The sequence below is a fragment of the Mastigoproctus giganteus genome, chromosome 13, assembly GCF_048544385.1.
Source record: "Mastigoproctus giganteus isolate SK-2022 chromosome 13, ASM4854438v1, whole genome shotgun sequence".
In the NCBI taxonomy this organism is placed as follows: Eukaryota; Metazoa; Arthropoda; class Arachnida; order Uropygi; family Thelyphonidae; genus Mastigoproctus; species Mastigoproctus giganteus.
The window spans coordinates 165,025,103-165,049,877 of NC_143587.1; the positions used below are offsets into that span (position 1 = coordinate 165,025,103).

Genomic DNA, 24,775 nt, shown 5'->3' on the forward strand with positions numbered 1-24,775 from the left:
ACTCGCAGCAGTCTCTGAAATATCCTGCATCTTGTTTTTCAGGCTTCTGCTCATTCCAATAGAAGCAGTGCAAGAATCTCTTTCACCTCTGCCAGTGGCTACTGTTAATCTATTCGTCTTTGTCTCCCCCCCCAAGCTAGCAGTTTTCCGACCCACCTAACACTGCCTTGATAGCATCAGCAAATATTCTTGCACCCTTTCTATTTAAGTGTATCCCATCCCTGTAGAAGCAATCTCTCCTGTTAACAAGTACAGTCCAGGCTGAAAAAAATTCTACCCCTTGAGCCTTGCACAATCTTTCCAGGGCCGAATTGATCGACAAGGCTCTCATCATATACTCCCTTCTATCGTGTCTGGGCAGAATTGCAGACACTTTCAAATTCAACCCTATTCCATGGCTTTTTTTCAACAGTGACCTGTACTTGTTAAGCAATTCTGCCGGTCTCGTACTCTTGATATCATTAGTGCCAACGTGTACAACTATATCACATTTTGTGCCCTTAAAAGATGATATTTGCTCTACATCATCAACCTTTGCCCCTGGCAGACATAACCTGGTCCTGTTCCACCTATCCTTTTTACAAAACATGTTCCCCATTTCCCTGACAATAGAGTCACCAACAACTACTAGTTCCTTTGGGTCCAGCGCATTCTGCCTTGGTGGTTGCCGCTGTGTTGCACGATGACCAAGTGCAAGCTCTGGCGTTGATGTGGGCAGCTGAGAGCTTGATGGGCCCCTCAATTTAGTTCCTTCGAGGGCATCCACCCTGTCCTTCAAGCTCTCATATAGGCCCATAAGAACGCTGAGTTGTTGCTTGATTTCGATACACTCCTTGCATCGCGCACACACACAAAGACATCCCCCATGGCAATATCATGTCCCGTACCTGAATGCTCCACAAACATCATGCAAGCTGTGCATTTTAAAAGGCTGTGATTCAGAAGGCAACTGTCCCCCTCAGTTCTCCTCTGAGCCACAGCACTTCCATTAGCTTGAGCCTTTTGTTTTGCTGCTCTTGTCTGAGTCATGATTTCTTTTAATTTAAATAAAATTTCAATTTCAGTTTATAACCCTAACTTATCTCCCAACACAGTTATAACTGGATATATATTTTTTAGTGTCAAGTATTAATTATACAAATAAAATACTATTAAAATGTGCTAAAAGAATGAAATTAAAGAATTCCTCCCTTAAAAACTGACTAGTGTCATGTTCACAGGGTGGAATGAAACTAACGAAACAGGTGTATGTTCGGAATCTTATAAATAGGAGATTAGTCTTTGGTATGCATGTGTTCACGAATCAGATATGAGAAATGGACGACGAATGTCAATAGAATTTTGTATTTTCATTTCTAAAGTCTGGGCAATCAATAACTTAGTATAAATAATTATGTTGAATATTTAAAATTTTGACTTCTTTAAACAGGAATGTGTGGTTTACATTTATTGCATGGATAAATAGTTCCGAATGCTAGTTCCGATGCATTCGCACATGATGCATGCTTCATATTGCTTAACCCTCGAATTTGAAATACATCTGGTAGATCCAATGTAAGAAGAATCACAATCCTTACAAGAAATGTGGTAGACGACGTCATGTGTTTGTCCGGTAGTCGATAGCACTGTGTGATTTTTGAGTGTAGCATATAATTTACGGACCTGTTTTGCTACTATCAGCATTTCTGTACCTCTAAAAAGGTTGATAATTTGTCTATACCAGTGTTCAAAATACGGCATTGAAATAAAATATTTTTTATTAATTCTGTCATTGTTTATTATTTTGTCTTTAGCTTCTAATTTAATGCTATTGATAGAGGTAATCGGGCATCCTCTATTTAGGAACATATTCATCAGTTCTTCTATTTCTATCTGTAGGGCAAGTTGTGTGGAAGAGTATTTGAATGCATTTAAGAACTGGTTTACCATGATTGACCTTTTATATGAGTATGGGTGATAGCTACTATAGTGTAGGAACATCCCCATATTCGTGGGCTTACGATAAATACTGAAATTAATATTTTCACCCTCCCTCTTAAGTATTTAACTTAAGCCCACGAATATGGGGATGCATTCGTGGGCCTATAACTCCCCCTATATCAATCCCATAGAGCACTTGTGGGACACTATGGAAAGGCATATCAGGTGTCTGGATATGCCAATCACCTCCGTACCTGCATTGCTGACTGCATTACACACAGATTGGTTGGCCATACTTCCCGAATGCTTCCGACATCTTGTTGAATCAATGCCACATCAGACAGCTGCTGTACTGAGGGCAAAAGGAGGACCTACGAAGTATTAGATAAGTGGTCATAATTCAGTGATTACTCAGCTCATGTATGGTTTACGGCATAGCCTCCAATTCTGTAGTATAAATGCTGCACTCTGTTGGGATTACTTGGGAGATGATTATATTCAGGAATTTTGGAACCATCTGTATATATATCAGGGTGGAATTGCAATGCTGGTCTTTGTAGGCTGCATGTAACTGCTGGAAATTTTGTTTAGGTAAACAATCCTTTTTCCAATTATACATATGGAGATTGCATGTTGTTTATATAGTAAAAAAAAAAAAAAGTAAACTGCAGCCATTATCAACCCACTGCAGGATGGAAGCCTCCTCAACAATTCATGTTGAAGGAAATGGAACATAATCTGCCACGCTGGTCCAGTGTGAGTTGGCAGATCGACCGTATTTAGCAGTCAGGGGCTTGAACCCCAATCTACTCAAAGAGCGTGTGCTACTGCACTCCCACTCCTGACCACTCGGCTATGGAGGCCGTAGTATCCCATGGTGAATATGGAACTTTAGGAGAAGTTACTATCTGATTGAGATTTAAATTAAGTTGCTGTAGTAGGTCTTTTAAATAAATGCCTGCTGGTTTGTTGGTATTTGGATGTGCTCTATACAAGTTTTTCAAACTTGGTTCATGTAGGGTTGTCCTTGTCGGGGTAGTCAGGTATTGATTTTATCTTTCACAAATGGGGAGGGGCAAAAATTTCAAAATAAAAGTTTGCTTTAGTGAAACAGAAGACCAATGAAAAATAACATCGTTTAGTTCATATATTAACTTGTTAGTCTCTTCATGCAAACTATTAATTAGAAAATGTTATAGGCAGTCCATAGGTTTACTGCATTAATCTTCAACACTAAACTAATCTGAATAGAAATTTGAGTGGCTGCCATTGGCTTGAAATTAGAATGGCGAGTGTCTCACAAATAAGGAGAGTTCCAACCTTGGAATCCAAATGCTGCAAAACAACTTTAGTGATCATTACTAGAATGCTTTTAGTAAAAAAGAAAGATCTTTCATTCATGAAGAGTTATCATTTTTGTTTATTGGTTTCCATTAAGATTCAAAGAAATTGACTAATAAGCATAAATTAATCACTTTGATTATGTGCAAAGCATTCCATTCCAAAGGACAAATTGTCACCCAAATTCCTTCCCTTAGCTGCCAGTACCTCAAACTAAATGAACTTCATATTTACATTTGTACTATCTCCATTCTTGGATTCACTTCAAGTTACTCTCTAATACACAGCACTAACCAACAGCAGTGACTCGTTTAAACAAGCTGTAGCAATATCACAATCTGCAAGCACAAAATATGTGTAACACTGTGACAAGAATGACATATTTTGGTGCTTAACAGTAAGTAATCTCAGAGTAACAATTAAAAATAATAAATCATTTAAACATTAAAAATTAGTTTGCTATCTCTCTCTCTCTCTCTCTCTCTCTCTCTCTCTCTCTCTCTCTCTCTCTCTCTCTCTCTCTCTCATAACAACAAATTACAATTTAGCATTAGCCCATAAGGTACAGTCAGTACACTTATGCAATATACTACTCATGTGGATATGTTCACGATGTGAGCATACCAATATTACATAATCATAATGTTGAGCATGATTGGTATATGACATTACATATAAAAGAGGGAGAGATTCAAAAAAGAATTGTACTCACTCAATAGTTGATAGAAAGAAGAAATTTCTTTGTTTGATACTTTTATATCTCCATAGCAACCACACAAATTAATTCCGTGACAATTTTTTTTTTTTCTTTGCAATGCTGAATTAAGTGTCACAATAGATAGTGGAATACAGATCAGTGATTCATTTCCTTTCTGCAAGGAAAAACGTTGACGTTGTAGAGCAGATATCTTTTAAGGGCACAAAAGGTGATGTTGAAACTAATGACATTAAGAGTAAGAGATCTGCAAATTTACTCAACAAGTACAGATCAATGTTGAAAAAAAGTCTCAAGTTAAGGTTGAATGTGAAAGTGTCTGCAATTCTGCCCAAACACGATAGGAGGGAGTATACGATGAGAGCCTTGTTGATCAATTCAGCCCTGGAGAGATTGTGCAAGGATAAAGGGTAGAATTCTTTTCAGCCTGGTCTGTGCTTGTTGACAGGAGAGACTACTGACCGCATGCAGAGGCAAAAGTGATTCTTGCACTACTTCTATCAGAATGAGCAGCAGCCTGGAAAGCAAGGTAATGGAGAGCAAGGTAATTTCCAGGACTGCTGGGAGTCATAGTGGAACAAGTAAATACATGGGCTGTGTTATGGTAACTAAGAGCAGGAACGGGTGCATGTACACCAATGTTAGAAGTATAGTTAATAAATTTGATGAGCTTGAAGTGCTAGTCAAGACATTAAAGGCAGATATAGTTGGGATATCAGAGATATGGTGTCACAGATATAAGCAGTACAGAATTGGAATTTGGGGAGTACAATGTGTACAGGAAGGATAGACGAAACAAGGGAGGAGTTATGCTATTAGTTAAGAAACAAAATCTAAGGAAATGCATCCAATTGACGTTGGTGGACAATGCAGTGTTGAGTCTGTTTTCTATGAAATAAGCACTGGGAAAGGAAAAATAAGAGTAGGTGTGTGTTATAGGTCTAATGAATCTGATGAGTATAAGCAACTGTGCAGAGAAATAGTGGGCCAGTAAATCATAATGTCTTATAATGGGAGATTTTAACTTTCAAGATATTGACTGGAACTTGTGGGTTGGTCACTCGCACACTAGCACGACTTCTGCGGATTTATTGGATGACTGTTTTCTACAGTAACATGTTCAAGAGGCAACCAGAGGGAGTAATACCCTTGATGTGATTATCAGCCGTGATTATTCATGCATTAAGAATTTGCATATAAAGGAACCAATGTTAGGAGTATATAGTTAATAAATTTGATGAGCCTGAAGTGCTAGTCAAGGCATCAAAGGCAGATATAGTTGGGATATCAGAGACATGGTGACAGTGATCACAATGCACTGATGTGGGAATTAATTAAAGATGTAACTACCATCAAGGCTAAAGGGAAGGGCTTTTGCTTTCGTAAAGGTGACTACAGAGGTCTCAGGCAGTTTTTAAATTCTGTACAGTGGGATCAACTGATGTTACCCACGTTGAATTCTAAATGAGAAGTCCTCGGGGACAATTTTGGAGGCTACTAGGCTTTTCATTCCAACTAAGAAATACTGTTCAAGGTTTAGGCCTAAATGGATGTCAGATGAATTAATGAGGCTTGTGGCAGAGAAGAAGAATGTAAGGGATGCATATAAAGTATCAGGCGACACATAAGCCTATGGCAGGTATAAACTAGTCTGTAATCATGTCACAAAGGAGGTTAGGCAGGCGAAGACAGATTACGAGAAATGCAAAGGAAAAAAAAGCAAAGAGTTCTTTACTTAAGTAAACTGTAGAAGGAGAGGGATGAATCAGATTGGACCACTTAACAGATGGGTTGACTATTGATGATCATGCTCAGATAGCTGATAAAACTGAATGAGTATTTTGCATCTACTTTCACTCATGAGGAGTTATTCAATGAGGGGAGTGCCAGAAGTTTATCAAACTAACAGGGAGCTATGTGATTTTGTAATAACTGAGAGCAGAGTGGAGGAGAAATTGTTGAAGTAAAACATAAGGAAGGCACTTGGGGTGGAAGGAATCTATCCAGATACATTAAAAGAGGCAGCAAAGAAAGTAAGGAAAATTTAGACATAATTATGAGAGCTTCCTTGGACAGGTCCCCATGGACTGGAGGTAGGCAAATGTATCAATTCACAAAAGGGGTTCAAAATTAACTGCAGACAGATCTGTTAGTTTAACTTGTGTTCCTGGGAAAATAATGGAATCACTGGTTAAAGAAGTTAGTTATTTGGTTTTTAGGAGCATTAGCAACTAAGGTCATATTGCTCCGGGATATGCGGTGGTCATTCCCTGACATTTCCGCATTCTCCATATTTGGTGGTAAGGTTAAAGAAGCATTGCAGGATCATCTAGACAAGACTACAGTAATAGCTAAGACATAGCATGGATTTGTTAAAAGGAGGTCTTGTCTGACCAATTTGATTGGATACTATGATGTTGTCACAAAGGAACTGAATACCAAAAATAATTTTGATATCATATACTTGGATTTCAGGAAAGCTTTTCATATTGTTGCACATGGAAGACTGCTGTACAAATTGGAGAGGTATGGCATTAAGGATAAGTTGCTACAATGGATAAAGGGATGGATGAGTGGGAGACGAAAGAGTGGTAATCAATGGACACCGCTCTTCGTGGACAAATGTTATTAGTGAAGTTCCCCAAGGTTCGGTGTCGGGCCCATTGTTGTTTTGTATATTTATCAATGACATTGATGAAGGTTTATCAGGTTTAATGACCACGTCTGAAGATGATACAAAGGTTGCCGGGGTTGTTAAACACAGTAAAGACAGTATGCTAGTCCAACTGGATCTAGATAAGTTGGAAAAATGGGCTGAGAAGTGGCAACTGAAGTTTAACATTGACAAATGCAAATTCCTGCATATGGGTAGCAATAACCCAAGAAATCGACTTCATCCTCACTAACAGAAGATATATTGTGAATGATGTTACCGTCCTGAATAAGGTAAACGTTGGAAGTGATCACAGAATGGTAAGATGTACACTTGATATAGATGTAGGAAAGGAAAGGAAAAAACTGACTCGAGTAAATAATACAAAGGTCTTTGAAATAACAGAGGAGGAGAAAAAGCAGTATGTACTGGAACTTAAGAACAAGTTTGAGCTTTTGCAGACTGCTCAGGACCAAGATATCAACGAGGAATATTACAACTTTCTGAAAGTGATAAAGCCCAAGAAACCTATAGGGAAACAGAAATCCAAAGAAGAAAAAATTAGTCAAGAAACACTTGTCATGATGAACCAAAGACGACAAATGAAGAGCAAGAAAAACACTGACAGGGAGAAAATTGAGTATACTGAGTTATGCAAAGCCATTAGAAAGAGACTCAGAGAGGACATAAGAAGATTTAACACAAGAAAAGTAGAACAAGCATTAAGGGAAAACAAAGGATTTAAATCAACAGCCATGAGCAGTAATACAGGAAGACAAATGATACTGAAACTGAAGAATAGCGATGGTGTACTTATAAACAGCAGAGAAGGCACAATTCAAATAGCAGAAGACTACTATAGAGAATTATACAAGGAGCGAGGGAATGATACCAGCAGTGGGGAAGATGGATTGCAAAGTAGCAACACATACGACATACCCGATATTCTTCCCGATGAGGTAGAACATGCATTGAAGAAAATGAAGAATCGGAAAGCCCCAGGGGAAGATGAAGTTACTGTAGAGTTGTTAAAATTGGGAGGAAGAGACATAACACAAAAACTGGCAAGGCTCTTCACTAAGTGCATTAGAAAAGGTGTGATGCCTAAGCAGTGGAATAATGCAATCATAGTTTTGCTGCATAAGAAAGGAGATAAATCAGAAATTGGAAATTATAGACCAATTAGCTTGTTATCCCATATCTACAAGTTGTTCACAAGGGTCATTACTAACAGATTAGAAAGAATACTTGATGAGAATCAACCGAAAGAGCAAGCTGGCTTTAGGACAGGATTCTCAACTATGGATCACCTTCACGTAATATCACAGCTAATGGAGAAAGCAAATGAATATAAAACACCATTATGCCTGGCATTTGTGGATTATGAAAAGGCATTTGACTCCATACAACATAAGGCAATGTTTCGGGCACTGGAAAGACAAGGCATAGATACTCCATATATTATGATTTTGAAGAAAATATATGAGAGTGCTACATCCTTTATTAGACTAGACAAAGACAATAGGAAATTTAAAATAGAGAAAGGAGTTCGACAAGGAGACACAATATCTCCGAAGCTGTTTACTGCTGCCCTTGAGGAAGCTTTCAGAAGATTAGACTGGTCGCAGAAAGGAGTCAATGTGAACGGAGAGTACCTAAACCATTTACGATTTGCAGATGACATTGTGGTCATAAGCCACGATCCCAAAGAATTAGAGGAAAATCTTAATCAGTTATGCACAGTTAGTAAGGATTTTGGACTAAAGATGAATATGGCTAAAACAAAAGTAATGATGAACAAGTATGCCATGGAAAGGGAAATAATGATTGAAGGAGCAGTAATTGAAAAGGTGGAGTCATATACTTATCTGGGACAAGTTATTAGCTGTAATAATGATAAATGGCTGGAAGTCAAGAGAAGAATAAAGTTTGGATGGATAGCATTCAGGAAATATAGTCACATACTGAAGAGCAATATCCCAGTTTGTCTGAAACGTAAAATAATGAATCAATGTATACTCCCCACCATGACTTATGGAAGTGAAACTTGGGCACTCACCAAAAGAATGGAAGAGAAGCTAAGAACTACACAGCGAAGAATGGAACGAATTATATTGGGAATCAGACTGTTAGATAAGAAGAAACACATGGATTAGGTAGCAAACTCAAGTAAAGGACATTCTTATCAAAACTATAGAACTAAAATGGTCTTGGGCAGGACACATAGCTCGAAGACATGATGACAGATGGACTAAGAAAATAACAGAATGGTACCCAAGAGGAGCTAGAAGAAAACCTGGAAGACAAAGGCAGAGATGGATAGATGAAATTCATGAGTTTTTGAGTAGTAAATGGATGGCCAGTGCTCAAAACAGAAGGAACTGGAAAGTTGCTGGAGAGGCCTTCATCCTGCAGTGGATTGAAAATGGCTGATGATGATGATGATGAACCCAAGAGAAACGTACCAACTGTGTACAGGTCTGGAGGCCTCAATTTAGGAAGGATGTAGAGTTGCTAGAAAGAGTACAAAGAAGGGCAAGAAGACTGGTGAGGGGAACAAAGGGGTGCTCTTACCAAGAAAGGCTTAAGTTCTGCAAATTGTAGTACCTGCAAGATGATCTGATTGAGGTGTATAAGGCCTTTATTATGAGAGCTTCCTTGCAAGGTGATCTGATTGAGATGTATAAGGCCTTGAATGGGTTGAGCAAGCTGAATGCTGATTGGATTCTTCCTCTTGCTCAGACTAAGAACCTGAGGGGGCACAGTTTCAAATTTATGAAAGATAGTTGTAGAATAGATGTGCAGAAATTTGCCTTGTAGCTAGCATGTAGTTGATTGGTGGAACAGGCTTCCATCTTTTGTTGTGGAGGAATCTAATAGCCTAAATAAATTTAAGGCTGAGCTGGACAGTCATTTGGAACAAATGGAGGGTTGAAATGGGAGGGTTTTTTTTTTTTTTTTTGGCTGCTGCTGCATAAGCTTGCTTTCTTGCATCGTATTCCTCTACTAATAGTATTGCTAGAAACACCAAATACAATCCAGTTAGAAATGGTTGCTGTTGCGGTTGTTGGAGACTAATAGTAGTGCTAAAAACACCAAATACAATCCAGTTAGAAATGGTTGCTGTTGCGGTTGTTGGAGACAACTGCTCAGGTTACAGTGTTGTTGCACACTGGTAAACACAATTCAAATATGAAGAACCTCAGGGCAGAAGAAATTCAGGAAGCCCAGGAACCGCTGTAAGAGAAGATTTTTGTAAAAATTGAGGCATTAATCCTTAAAGAATGCCATATTAGCATTACAGAACTAGCTGCAGAGCTGCAAATTTGTGTAAGGCCTGTGGAGAACATCATCCATCAAAAAGTTGCATATGAGTGAAGTGTTTCTGCAGGTGGGCTCCCCGACTTCTGACCCCCTTAACAGAAGGAAAGAGCTTGATGTGCACATGAAATGTTGTCGCTGTCCCAAGAAAAGCAAACGAGTATTTTTTCATAACTAGTCACCACGGATGAAACTCTGATACATCACCACTATGATCCCAAAATTAAACAAATGTCAAAACAATGAATGCATGCATGCAGAATCACCACTCCCCTAATAATAAAAAAAAGGAGCAACCAAGGTGATGCTGTCGATTTTTTGGGATCAGCATGGTGTAATACTAACCAATTACCTTCAAAGAGTTGTAGTGTGACAGCATGTGGACACATGTGGATATGTAAGGGCGGCACCTAGAACGTTTGTTCAACTCCGCCTCGTATCTCTGTGAAGAACAGTATCACTACAGATGGGCCAGATGTGTGTGACGTCGGTTTGTGTGTATTATGTGTGTGTTCTGTTCTGGCCGCTTGGCTACCCAGAAGCATCAGTCACCTGGACAGATGATTCTGGGTACTCGTCCACACCACGGGAAGGTGGGCCAGTCCCAGTAAAACACGTACCGTCTCGAAAGAGACTCTGACCCACCTGCTGTTGTCAGCAGGTGGGCCAGGAACCTCTGGGGGCCCATTCCAGAGGGAAGAGAGGAGAGAAAAAAAAAAACTACCCGTGGTAAAAGTTGTAAAAAAAAAAAAAAAAATAATAATAATAATAAAAGTAATCCATTGTAATATATTATAATAATACAGTATTTATGTATGAGAAAAAAAAATAAATAAATAAAATAAGAATTGATAGTATGGCAAATTTAGCAAAAAAGAAATAAAAAAAAAAAATTATAATAAAAAAAAAAAATTATAATAAAAAAAAAAATAATAAAATAAATAAATAAAATAAAATAAAAATTGATAGTATGGCAAATTTAGCAAAAAAGAAATAAATAAAAATAAAGTAAAATAAAGAAAAATAAAGAAAAAAAAAAAAGAAAGAAAAAAAAATTAGAATTTAGCCTTTCCCTTCACAAGAGTGAAATCTAGGCTGCAGAATTGCTTATCTGGTTTTGATTGGCATTGGCATACAAGGTCTTTCACCGGGTAAAGATGCCAGATGCAAAGGCCTGCAGGGAGGAAAGATTGTCTGGAGTCTGGATTAGTTGATCCACGTTGGTTGGGGAGAAGTTCAGAATTTTTATCCGAAGTTGATCTCTGAGATCCTCATACAGGTCACAGTCAAAAAGAAGGTGGTACCAGTTTTCCTTGCCTCCACAAAAGCATAGGTCGGTAGCGAGAAGCCCCAGTTGGTGCAGCTTTTCATTCAGGGAGCCGTGGCCGGTCACCAAGAAGGACGTTTCAAGGCTGAGAGAGAACCAGGATCTTGTAGTTTTAGTCATCACAAACTTTACCTCGGGGAGGAATCTTTTGGTTACTGCGCCTTGTGGCGACGTATTCCACCTGGTTTGCCAGATGTTGATCAGTTCATTGTAACATCTTGATTTTTCACTTTTATCATCTGCAGTGAGATTAGGCTCAATATCCAGAATACAGGTTGGTATTTTTTTCTGATTCTGAAGCAGAGCCCACAGAAGATTGTAAACAAATCAAGCGGGAGAGTTCCCGCAATTACCTGAATAGCTGCCGTGGAGACAGTCCTGCATATACGGTGAGTGGCCAGAATCATTCCTCTTTGGATGGAGTTCAGTTTGTTTCTCATTTTTATGATAACTGCACGGTGGAACCACACTCCGGCAGCATAAGTTACAATGGGTACGAATACTGCTTTGTAGTATAGCGATAACGTTCTCTTAGACAAACCCCAATCACTTCGAGAGACTCTGAGGATGGAGGCAGAAAAACCTTTAACTTTGGTGCTGAGGTGTTGGAGGTGTGGGAAGAAGCAGAGTTTGTGGTCTATAGTGACTCCTAGGACCCTTGCTTGCATAACTAAAAGCAGTTGCACACCAGAGATCATAATTTGCGGAGGTCTCCGCAGGTCAAGCTTGTTCTTGAAGATCATCATTTTGGATTTAGTTGGATTTATGTGCAGCTTGTTTAACCTGGTCCAGATGGAGAGATTGGACAAAACGTGCTGAGCATTAGCTTCCAGAGCAGAGCGTGAGTTTCCAGACACGATAATGGTGAGATCGTCCGCAAATGCTACAATTTTTGTGTTGTCAAAGGAGTTACCAAGCCAATTTTGGAGAACCATGTTCCAGACCAGAGGCCCCAGGACAGAGCCCTGAGGACAACCCCGGTAGACAGGCCTTGTGATCTGAAGAAATTTTGATTTAACTACTACAGAACGCTCTGAAAAGTAGTTCTGGAACAGCTTGTATAAATTGGAAGGGCATCTGGCGGCACGGAGACGTTCAAGGGCACTTTCCCACCATACAGTGTCGAAGGCTCCTTCGAAGTCGACAAAAATAGCTAATTCATATTTGGAGGTTGAGTTCTCCAGGTGCAAGACCAGATCAAATAGGGCTTCTTCACAGGAGTGGCCTGGTGTGAAGCCATACTGGGATGGGGAGATTAAATCCTGTGAAAGGAACAAAGTGGTAACTCTTTGGGCCATTAGCTGCTCTAATATTTTTCCAAGGTTAGCCAATAGTGCAATAGGCCTGAAGGACCGTGGTTCAGTTGAAGGCTTATTTGGTTTTTTAATGAGCCGGAGCAGTGCCTCTTTCCAACACTTAGGGAACTGGCTCTCTCGTAGACACTTGTTAAACAACAGCAAAAGGTGTGATGGTCTTAATTTGTAGAACCTGAGGATGAAAACATATTCAATAAGGTCCATGCCTGGACATTTCCTGGGATTGATTGTTTTCAGTATTGTATCCAGCTCCAGCATGGTAAAGGGGTCAGCTAAGGACTGAGAACAGTAATTAGCATTTTGTGCTCGAAGATCAGCATGTTCGGGAAGGTCTTCCAAGGGGTCTGACAGCAAAGCATTATTCCAACTTCCTCATAAATGTGCTGCTTCCTCATTCTACATGGTGCTATAAAAGCAAAAAAGACAAAGCTGTGCGCGCCTACTTCACGATAATGCTCCTACACATTTCTCACATGCTGCAGTGAGGAGTGCCTACAAATATGCATTTGAAATATTGCTGCATCCTGCTTCTTCCCCCAACCTTGCGCACTCAGATTTCTTCCTCTTTCCTGCCCCAGAGTCCTTTCTTCATAGAAAACAATTTTCTGCTGGTGACAAGGTGATTTCTGCTTCCAAGTCATGGTTTGAAGGACAGTCAGAGGACTTTATAACACTGGCCTGTGGAAGTGTATTGAGAGGTGGCAAAAATGTGTCATTTTGTCTGGTGACTGTTGGGAAAGTGTAATACATGGCATTTTTTTCAACCTTCTATCACAACTATTTCTGGATGAATACAAATATTTTTTGACTTATCCTCAAAATTAACACTGCATGGATAATCATAATCAGGAATAGGAATCTCACATTTTTCTAGTTTATGCATTTAAATTGAGCAAAAAGGCAATTAAGGCTACCAAGAGTTGATGGCATATACCCAGTAATTTTGATGGAGGCTGCCAGGAAGTGTATTCAACTATTAATTAATTATGAGGACATCTTTGGACTCTGTAGAGATACAAGTCCAAAGATGTCCTTTGGATTGGAGAAGGGCTACGGTATCACCAATACAAAGGCAATTCTAACAGCAAAGTTGGTAACTACAGCTGGTTAGTCAAACTACAGTGGTAGGGAAAACTTTAGTAGCAATGATTAAGACTGCAACTCAGGAACATTTAGATAGATATGACATATTGAATAGCACAACCAGGTTTTGTTAAGGGAAAATCATGTTTAACTAACTTAGTAAGCTATTTTAGTGTTAGCAAATTATGCAAGAAACCTAGTTTATACAGCATCAGGAAGAAAAAAAAAAAAAAAAACCTCACACTTCATATATTCTTTCCAATATTTTGTCTGTTCCTTGAATTTATTTATGCTATCAACTTCCACAACAATAGATGGAAGTTTGTTCCAGCAATTAACCACCTGCTGGCTAAAGGCAAACTTCCGCACATTATTCTGCAACTGCCTTTCCTCAGTTTGCAATTATGCCCCCTTATGTATGTAGAGCCGGACCGAACAAAAGCGGGGGCCCAGTGCAAAGTTGACTTGCAGGGCCTTGATACAAATTTCGTACAACAAAATAATTTATTGCATTTTGATATTTATTACATTGCACAAATTGGTTTAGTAAGGATTACATGAAAATGATAAATAATTAAATTATTTTAATAAAATTAACATTTCAATCACAAAAAAATCTTTAATAAATCAAATAAGAAAAATAATTGCTTCATATACTTATAAAATACAATTTGGTATGCGACTTAATCGAATAAGGTCACAATATGTGATTTTTGTTTTATTTTCTTACATGTTTTATAGCAAATTCGTTGATAATATCATCATAATTTAGTTTTTTGGCTATTTCGGATTCGATAGATAAAATGGCTAAGGAAGTAAATCGTTCTTGACTAATGCTCGAGTTACTCTCAAGTAATTTTTTATTATTTTCAATCTTGAGAAAGATCTTTCTGCAGATGCAATGGTAATTGGTAAGGTTAATATAATTTTCAGAACAGTAACAAAATTTGGATACAATTCAGTAAATATTGTAATATTTGTAATATTGTGATCCTGAAAGGCAAAACTTGACAACAAATTTTGATTTCATTAAATAAATCAATGCAATCAATATCAACTTGCATTTAAGTCTTTGCAACATTTAAGATCATTTTCAGTCAGTTTTTGAATATTATCCGAATTATATAAAAAACCATATGATTTCTGATGTTCGTGATAAATTTCGAATCTTTTCTTAAAAGAAATAATTACAGTATTGATTATGACTAGAAAATATTGAATTCTGAAATATTCTTCGCCTGATGAAATAGGCTGATCGGTTCCTTCATAACAAAATTGTTTGTTTTTCGTCCAGTTCTTTGATTCTTAAATTCAGATGTTACTTGTAATTCTTCAGCTATTTCCTTTGCAGTTATTAAAGAAGATTTTAATCCCGATTCACGATACTGTTCAAAAAAATTTAAAAGGCCTTTTAAATGTGAATTTGTAGTACCGATATCTATATTTGAATTTTGAAATATCTTGCTCACAATATTTATTTCATTCGATACCAAATGACCAAACTTAATAAAAATTCAAATGAAGTAAGTTTATTTTCGATTGATTGGATTTCGTTTTCATGTCACTGGTATGTTCATAAAGGTATTTCGAAGCTAGAGGAAATTGTGGCACTTGGTATCTCACACATTTCACACTTTCGGGGCGACATTCGTACATCGTTTCTGACAGTGGTTTTGGAGTAAGAGGTTTGACGATGCTCTTTTAATATATCCCAGCGTATCACAGAACTTGCAAAAATATTATATATGCTTTGTAAAGTCCCAAAAAATCAATTTGCAAGAGAAGATGATTTTGAAATGTCTCCAAGAACTAAATTCAAATTATGAATTCCGCAGGGCATATACTGTGCTTTGGAATTCTTTTGCAGGATAAGTGCTTGCACACCTTTATATAAACCTCTCATATGAGCTCTGTTATCGTACCCCTGTCCTCGACAGTTCCCTAAATCTAATTCCTCCTTTTCTAATATGCTTTCAATTTTGGCTGATAATCCTTTTTCTGTCGAGTCTTTTACTGTTTAAAAACAAATAAATCGTTCTTGTATACTCACATCACTTTCAGAGTTATCTACATTAATGTATCTTAAAATAACAGATAATTATTCTTGATGGCTTACGTCTGGAGTGCAATCTAATAAAATTGTGAAATACTTAGCTTTCTTTACTGTATTTATTATTTCCTTTCTAACTTTTTTAGCCAAAGCAGAAATCAGTTCATCTTGTATTCTGTGGGATAAATAGGAATGCGATGCTGATTCTACGCACACCGATCCAAATGTTGTTTCATGATTGGGTCAAATCTTGCAAGTAATTCTATGAGACCTAAGAAATTACCGTTGTGCGGTTTATATAAAAGCATCGCTACTGCCCCTGAATGCCAAATTATGCTCTGATAAATATAAAAATTGCAGCCACTATTTGTTCATAAACACATTTTAAACGCTGTGTTTCGTTTTTAATTATTTTTTCATGTTCTTTGTCAATAATGTTTCCAAGTTTCAAATTCTTTTCAAGTTGTAACAATTTGTACATAGCTTGTAAATGATATTCTGATCTTTCATGACTTTGTAATCGCGAACTTAAATGTACCCAATCGTTAAGTCCAGTTAAACACAGAGAAGTGGTATTTGAAGAGAATAACTTACACGCATGACACAATGTGGCATCTTTGTACGTACTTTGAGTAGAGTAACCACCTTTGTTCTTGACGTTCCCCATTAGTTAATTTTCTTAAATAATAATTTTCAGAAAAACTTCTGTTATTTTTATCTTTCAGAAAATCGTAGTTTTTTACTTGTGTCACGCCATTTTGTACGATAGCCATACTAAATTTATCAGTTATAATTTCGGGCTAAGTACCAGGATCATTGATATCAACATTTTCATCTTCGACACTTTGTTGATTCTCTTGAAGCTGCGGTCCTCGGAATAATTCATCCTTTTCTTTGTTCGACGCTGACAAAAAATCCTCCATCTGTACATTTCCCTCTGCTTCGTGATTATCTTCCCGTTTTACAGTTTTCTTATCATCGCTTTCCTCTTCATTAGGACGAGAGTTGGCTTTATGATGATCAGGATCGTTTTCGAGGATATCGCACGGCGTAATATCATTTTCGCAAGTTTGTTCTTCCAGTAACTGTGAATTATGCGCTTCTTCAGTTTGTTGCACATTTTTGGTTTTTAAATTTTGCAAGGGAGTTCCTGTTTTTCCCTAATTTCTTCTCTTTCTTTTTTTTCTTCAATTTATCAGAGCCACACATACTTTCTTCCTGCATCTGTCTCTACTAGTCATGTTGCGAAATAGATACGAATATGTTATTTATTTTTCACACCTCACGAATCGCGATAAAAACGTACAATGTATGATCAGCTGTCATACATACATATTTGTGGGGAATATTTATTCAATCATTTCATATGAAACTCCAATAAATTATTATATAATTATTTTTTTTAATTTGTAAGGAGAGATATTTTAAATATACTTGAAAGTAAATATATTTTTTCGTGTTCTTTGGAGAATTCTTGGCGGGCTTTCAAATAATGTTAATAACATGATTATTGACATTTTATTTCTTATGTATATTAAAAATATGGCCATTTTATGGCAATGTCGCTAGATTTTGCGACAGTATTAAAACAAAAAAAATTAAACTATTTTTATTTGGCAAAATCAGTCAGCGGCACGGGGCCTTGTGATCTTGCACCGTTCGCACCTCCCTCGGGCCGGCTCTGTATGTATGGTCTCAGCAAGATGGGATAACCACGTCTTTATCCTTTCTAGCAAAATTCCTGTATATCACTGACAAAACCCCCATGAGCTGCTGTAGCAGCCCATTTGCACTGCTCTGAAAATTTCATATCTCATTCCACAATTACCCCAGGTCTTCCAATACAGAGCATATGACGACACGGTTGGTATGCTACTCTGGGATTACTGCTACCCATATGCAGTAACAGATGCAGATGATACAAAGGTTCTATCGTGCAACTGGATCTTTGACATTAAGCCTTATATACCTTCACACCAAACCCTGGAGGATTCCACTAATATTAGTCCACGAAGAGCAATATTCTCTCTCTCCCCAATTTGTACAAGTCCTTTATTTGCAACAGTATCAAAAGCTTTCTTGAAATCGAAGTATATAATTATAAAATTATTTTTGCATCTCCTTTCTTCATGGCCATCCAATCAAATTGGTCACACAAGGTTTCCCCTTCAACAAACACATGCTGTGTCTAAAATATAATTGCAGCCGTGTCTAGATAATTTTGCATTAATTATTTCCCCAGTGACTCCATTATTTTCCCTGGAACAGAAGTTAAACTAACAGGTCTGTAATTACATGTGTCGCCCTTTGATCCCCCTTTGTTAATTGGGGATACAGTCATACATCTCCAGTCCACAGGGACTTTGAATCCAAGGAAGAAGCTCTCATAATTATGGTGAAGGGTTTGCTTATTTCCTTTGCTGCCTCCCTTAATATAATTGGATAGATCCCATTCACCTCAGATGCCTTTCTTTTGCTTAAATTCAACAATTTTTCTTGCATTTTTCTCTGAGTTATTACAAGATCATTTAGCTTCCTGTTAGTTTGAAAAGCTTCTGGCACCCCTTCCCAAAAGAATTCCTTATTAGCATTAGTAGAGGCATACAATGCAAGAAAGCAAGCTTATAACAGCATCAGCAAAAGAAAAAACCCTCCTATCTCATCCCTCCATTCTTTCCAAATGCCTGTCCATCTCAGATTTAAATTTATTTAAGCTATCAACTTCCACAACAAAAGATGGAAGTGGATTCCACCAATCAACAACCTGATGGTTAAAGGCAAATTTCCACACATCTATTCTACAACTGTCCTTTATAAATTTGAAACTCAGGTTCTTAATCTGAGCAAGAGAGTCCCATCGGCATTCAGCTTGCTCAACCCATTCAAGGCCTTATACTCCTCAATCAGATCACCTCGCAGGTGCCTACTCTCCAGGTGGTGCAATTTGCAGAAATTAAGCCTTACTTGGTAAAAGCATCCCTTTGTTCCCCTCACCAATCTTGTTGCCCTTCTTTGCACTCGTTCTAGCAACTCTACATCCTTCCTAAAATGAGGCCTCCAGACATGTACATAGTACACCAGGAGTGGCCAGACCATTGCCTTGTATAATGGAATAATCACCTCCCTGTCTCTGCTAGCAAAATTCCTACATATCATTGACAAGATTCCATGACCCATCCTGGCAGCTAGTCTGCATCTATTTGACTGCACATTTACTCCCAGGTCTTTTTCACTTTCCACTTCCCTGAGTGTAGAACCACACAGTTGGTACGTTTCTCTTCAGTTATTGCTACCTATATGCAATACTTTGCATTTGTCAACGTTAAACTACAGTTGCCACTTCTCAGCCCATTTGTCAAACTTATCTAGATCCAGTTGGAGTAGCATACTGTCATTAACAACCCTGCTAACCTATGTATCATCTGCAAACTTGGACATTAAACCTGATATACCTTCATCAATATCATTGATAAATATACAAAACAACAATGGGCACAACATCGAACCCTGGGGAACTCCACTAATAACATTTGTCCACGAAGAGCAGTGTCCATTGATTACCACTCTGCCGTCTCCCACTCAACCATCCCTTTATCCATTGTAGCAATTTACCCTTAATACCACACCTCTCCAATTTGTACAGCAGTCTTCCATGTGCAACAGTATCAAAAGCTTTCCTGACATCCAACTATATGATAACAAATTTATTTTTGGCATTCAGTTCCTTTGTGACCACATCATAATATTCAATCAAATTGGTCAGACAAGACCTCCCTTTAACAAACCCATGCTGTGTCTATTACTGCAGTCTTGTCTAGATGATCCTGCAATGCTTCATTAATCAGTGATATCATTATTTTCCCCAGAACACAAGTTAAATTAACAGATCTGTCTATAGTTACTTGTCACCTTTTGAACCCCCTTTGTGAATTTGTGATACATTTGCACACCTCCAGTCCATGGGGACCTCCCCCTGAGTCCAAGGAAGCTCTCACACTTATGGCTAAGGGTTTGCTTACTTCCTTTGCTACCTCCTTTAATATAACTGATTGATAACTGAATGAATCAGATTGGTCCACTTGATATTGATGGGTCAATTGTTGATGATCCTGCTCAGGTAGCTAACAAACTAAATGAATATTTTGCATCGACATTCACACATGAGGAGTTATTTAGCGAGGGGAAAGCCAGAGGTGTATTCAACTCTAGCAGTAAGCTAGAGAATCTTGTAATAACTGAGAGCAAAGTGGAGGATTTTTTTTGATTTTTTTGATTTGGTAGTTGTTGGCGCATCGGCTTCTGTGGCCATATTGCACCTCCCAAGGTTTTTGCAGTACTTTGATCCAAGCCCGAGGCGGGAATCGAACCCGCGACCTTTGGGTTGCCGGTCAGGTACTTTACCCACTCGGCTAGCCCGGTCGGCTGCAAAGTGGAGGAGAAATTGTTGAAGATAAACACAAGAAAGGCACCCGGGGTGGATGGGATCTATCCAGTTATATTAAAGGAGGCAGCAAAGGAAGTAAGCAAACCCTTAGCCATAATTATGAGAGCTTCCTTGGACTCAGGGGAGGTACCCACAGACTGGAGATGTGCAAATATGTCACCCCAATTCACAAAGGAGGATCAAAGGCTGACACAAGTAATTACAGACCTGTGAGTTGAACTTCTGTTCCAGGAAAATTAATGGAGGCACTAGTTAAAGAAGCACTGCAGGATCATTTAGACAAGACTTCAGTTATAGCTCGGCCACAGCATGGTTTTGTTAAGGGGAAGTCTTGCCTGACCAATTTGATTGGATACTATGATGCAGTCACAAAGGAACTGGATGCAGGGAATAACTTTGATATTATATACTTGGATCTTACAAAGGCTTTTGATACTGTTGCACATGGAAGACTGCTGCACAAATTGGAGCAGTGTGGCATTGGAGGCAAATTGCTGCTGTGGATAAAGGGGTGGCTGAGGGGGAGAAGACAGAGAGTGGTAATCAATGGACACTGCTCGTGGGCTCAGTGTTGGGTCCAATATTGTTTTCTGTATTCATAAATGATATTGATGAGGGTTATCAAGCTTAATGTCGAAGTTTGCAGATGATACAAAGGTAGGCAGGGTTGTCAAGGACACTACTGACACTATGCTGCTGCAACAGGATCTGGAAAGGTTGAGCAGATGGGCTGAGAGGTGGCAAACGAAGTTTAACATTGACAAATGTAAAGTACTACACGTGGGAAACAGCAACCCCAGAGCAACGTATCAACTCTGTGGTACTACACTGACAGTGGTAGAGAATGAAAGGGACCTGGGGGTGGTTGTGCAGGCAAATACGAAGTTCTCTGAGCAGTGCAGACGGGCTTGCAAGAGTAGCTCATGGTGTATTGTCAATGATATATAGGAATTTTTCTAGCAGGGATAAGTAGGTGATTATTCCCTTTTATAAGGCAATGGTCAGGCCACACCTAGAGTACTGTATACAGGTCTGGAGGCCTCATTTCAAGAAGGATGTAGAGATGCTGGAACGAGTACAGAGAAGGGCAACAAGATTAGTGAATGGAACAAAGGGGTGCTCTTATGAAGAAAGGCTTAAGTTTTGCAAATTACAGTGTCTGGAGACTAGGCACCAGCGAGGTGATCTGATAGGTGTATAAAGCCTTGAATGATTTGAGCACGCTCAATGCTGATGGGATTCTTCCTCTCGCTCAGAATAATCACCTGAGAGGGCATAAATTCAAATTGAGGAAAGACAGATGTAGGATACTTTGTAGATGTGCAGAAATTTGTCTTTAGCCCAGCAGGCAGTTGGTTGGTGGAACAGACTTCCATCCCTTGTTGTGGAAGTTGATAGCTTAAATAAATTTAAGGCTCAGCTGGACAGGTATTTCGAACGAACGGAGAGCTGAAGTGGAAGTATTTTTTTTTTTTTTGTTTGGCTGATGCTGCATAAGCTTGCTTTCTTGCACCACATGCCTCTACTAATGCTATGCTTACCTTTGGTGACACTCCGATTTCTAGGCAAGTTGATATCTCTTTTGGGGGTTACCCTGACGTCCAATTTCTCTTGGCACAAGCACATTACAAATATTGCTTCCTCTGCATCTAAAAATCTTGGTTTTCTCTCTTTCGCTCTCGGTGTTACTTTTCTTCCAAACTCTGTATAAATTGCAAATCCTCCCTACCATGAAATATTGTTCCCACATCTAGGTGGTGCCCCAAAAACCTCTCTCAGGCTTCTAGATTGCTTTCAGAAGAGGGCAGTTAGGTTAATTAATGACTCCTCTCTAACAGTCTCTCCACTAGCTGTCTCATAGACGTACTGTTTCTGCTGCATGCCTTTTCTACAGGTACTTCCATGGGCACTGTTCTTCTGAATTGGCTTCTATTATTCCCACTCTCTCTTTCAAAATAGTCCGAACACATGCCGCCAACATCCATTTACTGTCCAACTTCAAACTCACAGAACCAACTTTTCATCTTCCTTGTTTATTCACTCAAGTGCTGTTTTCTGGAACCACCTTCCTTCGTACGTTTTTCCTGAAAATTTCAGTCTACAGAAGTTCAAATCTAATATCAAAAAATATCTTCTTTTGTCTTCTAAACCTACAACCCAAGCACAGTACCAAGTACTATAGGTTCTAATACCTCTCGTGTTTGGGGTTTTCATTAAAAAAAAAAAAAAAAAAAAATCAGATCTCCTCTCAGGTGCCTAGTCTCCAGATGCTATAATTTGCAGAACTTAAGCAAATGAATGTAAGAGGACCCCTTCATGCCCCTCACTAATCTTGTTGCCCTACTCTGTAGTCAGCCAAACAACTCTACATCCTTCCTAAAATGAGACCTCCAGACCTGCAAGCAGTACTCAAGGAGTGGCCAGACCATTGCCTTATACAAAGGCATAATCACCACCTTTTCCCCTACTAGCAAAATTCCTGTATATCATTGACAATACCCCATGACCAGTTCTGGCAGCCTGTCTGCACTGCTCAGAAACCATATCTAGATTCAGTCCAGTGTACTATCTAGTGGCCAGCCTGTTAAAACAATTTTAAAGCTGCAACCTTGAAATTTAAGGAATATTTGGTCTCACCATGATGCCTCTCAACATCAAAAGATATGACCATACTACAGGATAAAAGAGGAAGAGGAGGTAAGATGCCAGAGCTTTGCTCTACTATGGTTTTCACCACTTCAAATCTCCAATAAGTAAGAGATGTAATAGCAACAGTTTGCTTAAAATACATCCCATATGCATTACCACAAATACCAGTACTTCTACAGTCCATGAGCAGGGAAAACAAATAGAATACATCCGTGGTGGCAGCACAGAATTTTAGTTTAAAGGACTGTCAAAATCATTATCAAAAGGCTGAATCAACCCGCCGTAGAAGCTAAAGGCTATCATCAGACTATTGAAACTTCTTCAGCAAAGGATGATTTCCTCAGTTTTACTAAAGTGAAGAATTTCCCTTGAATACACAAGTTCTGCAATATTCTTCAATGCAACCCTATCGAATTAAAGATGAACTTGTTGGTTTGCAATTTTGTCTATATGAACAATCGGATCAAGATCTTGATCAGGTTGTTCATATAGATTTTTGAACTATTGCTTAAATTACATTATCTATTGTATAAACTGAGTTTTTGTGCCATTTTTCTTTCTTTCTTTCCTTTTTTTATTGTGAATCCTCTGGTTAACACTGACCCTGGGATACAGCCCTTATTACAATCATTAATATCACCTTAGGAAATAAAAGAATTAAATATACACATTAAAATTAATAGTTTAAAGAACAAAAGGGACTAGATTTTCCATTGATTATTTATTTCCATGAAGAATTGTCATCAAAATAAGCATTGCACTTCCCTTTTATGCTGGATGGTAGTAATGCTATACATGAAAACAGATACCACAATATAATGTTTATTCCGGTGTTTGCACACACAATAATATGTGAAGCACAATAATATTGTGCTTCACACAATAATATAGTTATTATTAGTATAACTTAACGTGATATCCTGTAGATGTTTCTGAATATATTAAGAAAATAGTATTAATGTCAATACATTATGTATATTAGCAAGAAAGCAACCCAAGTTTGGTAAAAAATGTAATCTTATACTGTGAAGATAACTAACTTACTTCCTTCCTAACCTAAAAAATAAATAAATAAATAAATAGCATGCATCTTATCTCTTTTAGCAATATACCTCTCCTTTGCTTCCAAAGAAGAAGTATACTGATATTTAATAAATGTGTCATTACCCAGACAGCCATTTCAGGTGTTTACTGACACCTTTCCAAATGTCAATTAACTTTTTTTTTTTTTTTTTTTTTCATCCATTTAATAAGTATACACTTCAGCTAAATTAATGGCCTTTAGACCTGGCTCCGTAGCCGAGTGGTCAGAAGCAGGAGTGCAGCAGCACACGCTCTTTGAGTAGACCAAGGTTCAAGCCTCTGGCTGCTGAATACGGTCGATCTGCCAACCCGCAATGGACCAGCGTGGCAGATTATGGTCCATTTCCCTCAGCATGAATTGTTGAGGAGGCTTCCATCCTGCAGTGGGTTGAAAATGGCTGCGCTTTACCCTCTTTTTTTTTTTTTATATTATAAAGGCCTAAAGCCATTAATTATCTACATAAAAAAATGTTTTTCTTTTCCTAAGGATGAAATTCAAGTAATTTGCCAATTTATTCATTAGATCAAGATTAAATCATGCTCAATATCACAATGATAATCACTAGTAACCAAATATCTCACTTGTTTTCCATCAACTTCAATGTCAGCCACATAATTTTCAAAAACAGTTGGAACATAAACTTCAGGAAATTGGTCTTTACTAAAAACTATCAAAAGACAAGTTTTACCACATGCTCCATCTCCAACTATAACTAGTTTTTTCCTTATTGCAGCCATGTATCTAGATTCTGAAATTAAAAAAAATAATAATAAATAATGTATTACGGAATTAAATTACAATAATATATAAATATAATAATCATGTGTAAAAATGTTAATATTTTATTGTATTATCATAAATTTTAGCCACGT

The 24,775-nt window shown here is 38.1% G+C and overlaps 1 protein-coding gene across 1 annotated transcript in view; it reads right to left on the bottom strand.

Moving 5' to 3' along the window:
• The window catches only part of LOC150076576 (ras-like GTP-binding protein RHO), a 103,520-nt gene that overhangs the window by 47,757 nt on the left and 30,988 nt on the right, over positions 1–24,775 (bottom strand). Inside the window, exon 2 of the mRNA XM_090387989.1 lies at positions 24,485–24,651. Within this exon, the coding sequence (XP_090244115.1) occupies positions 24,485–24,640 (156 nt within the window). The 5' untranslated portion in view covers positions 24,641–24,651. The remainder of the gene's footprint in view (positions 1–24,484; positions 24,652–24,775) is intronic.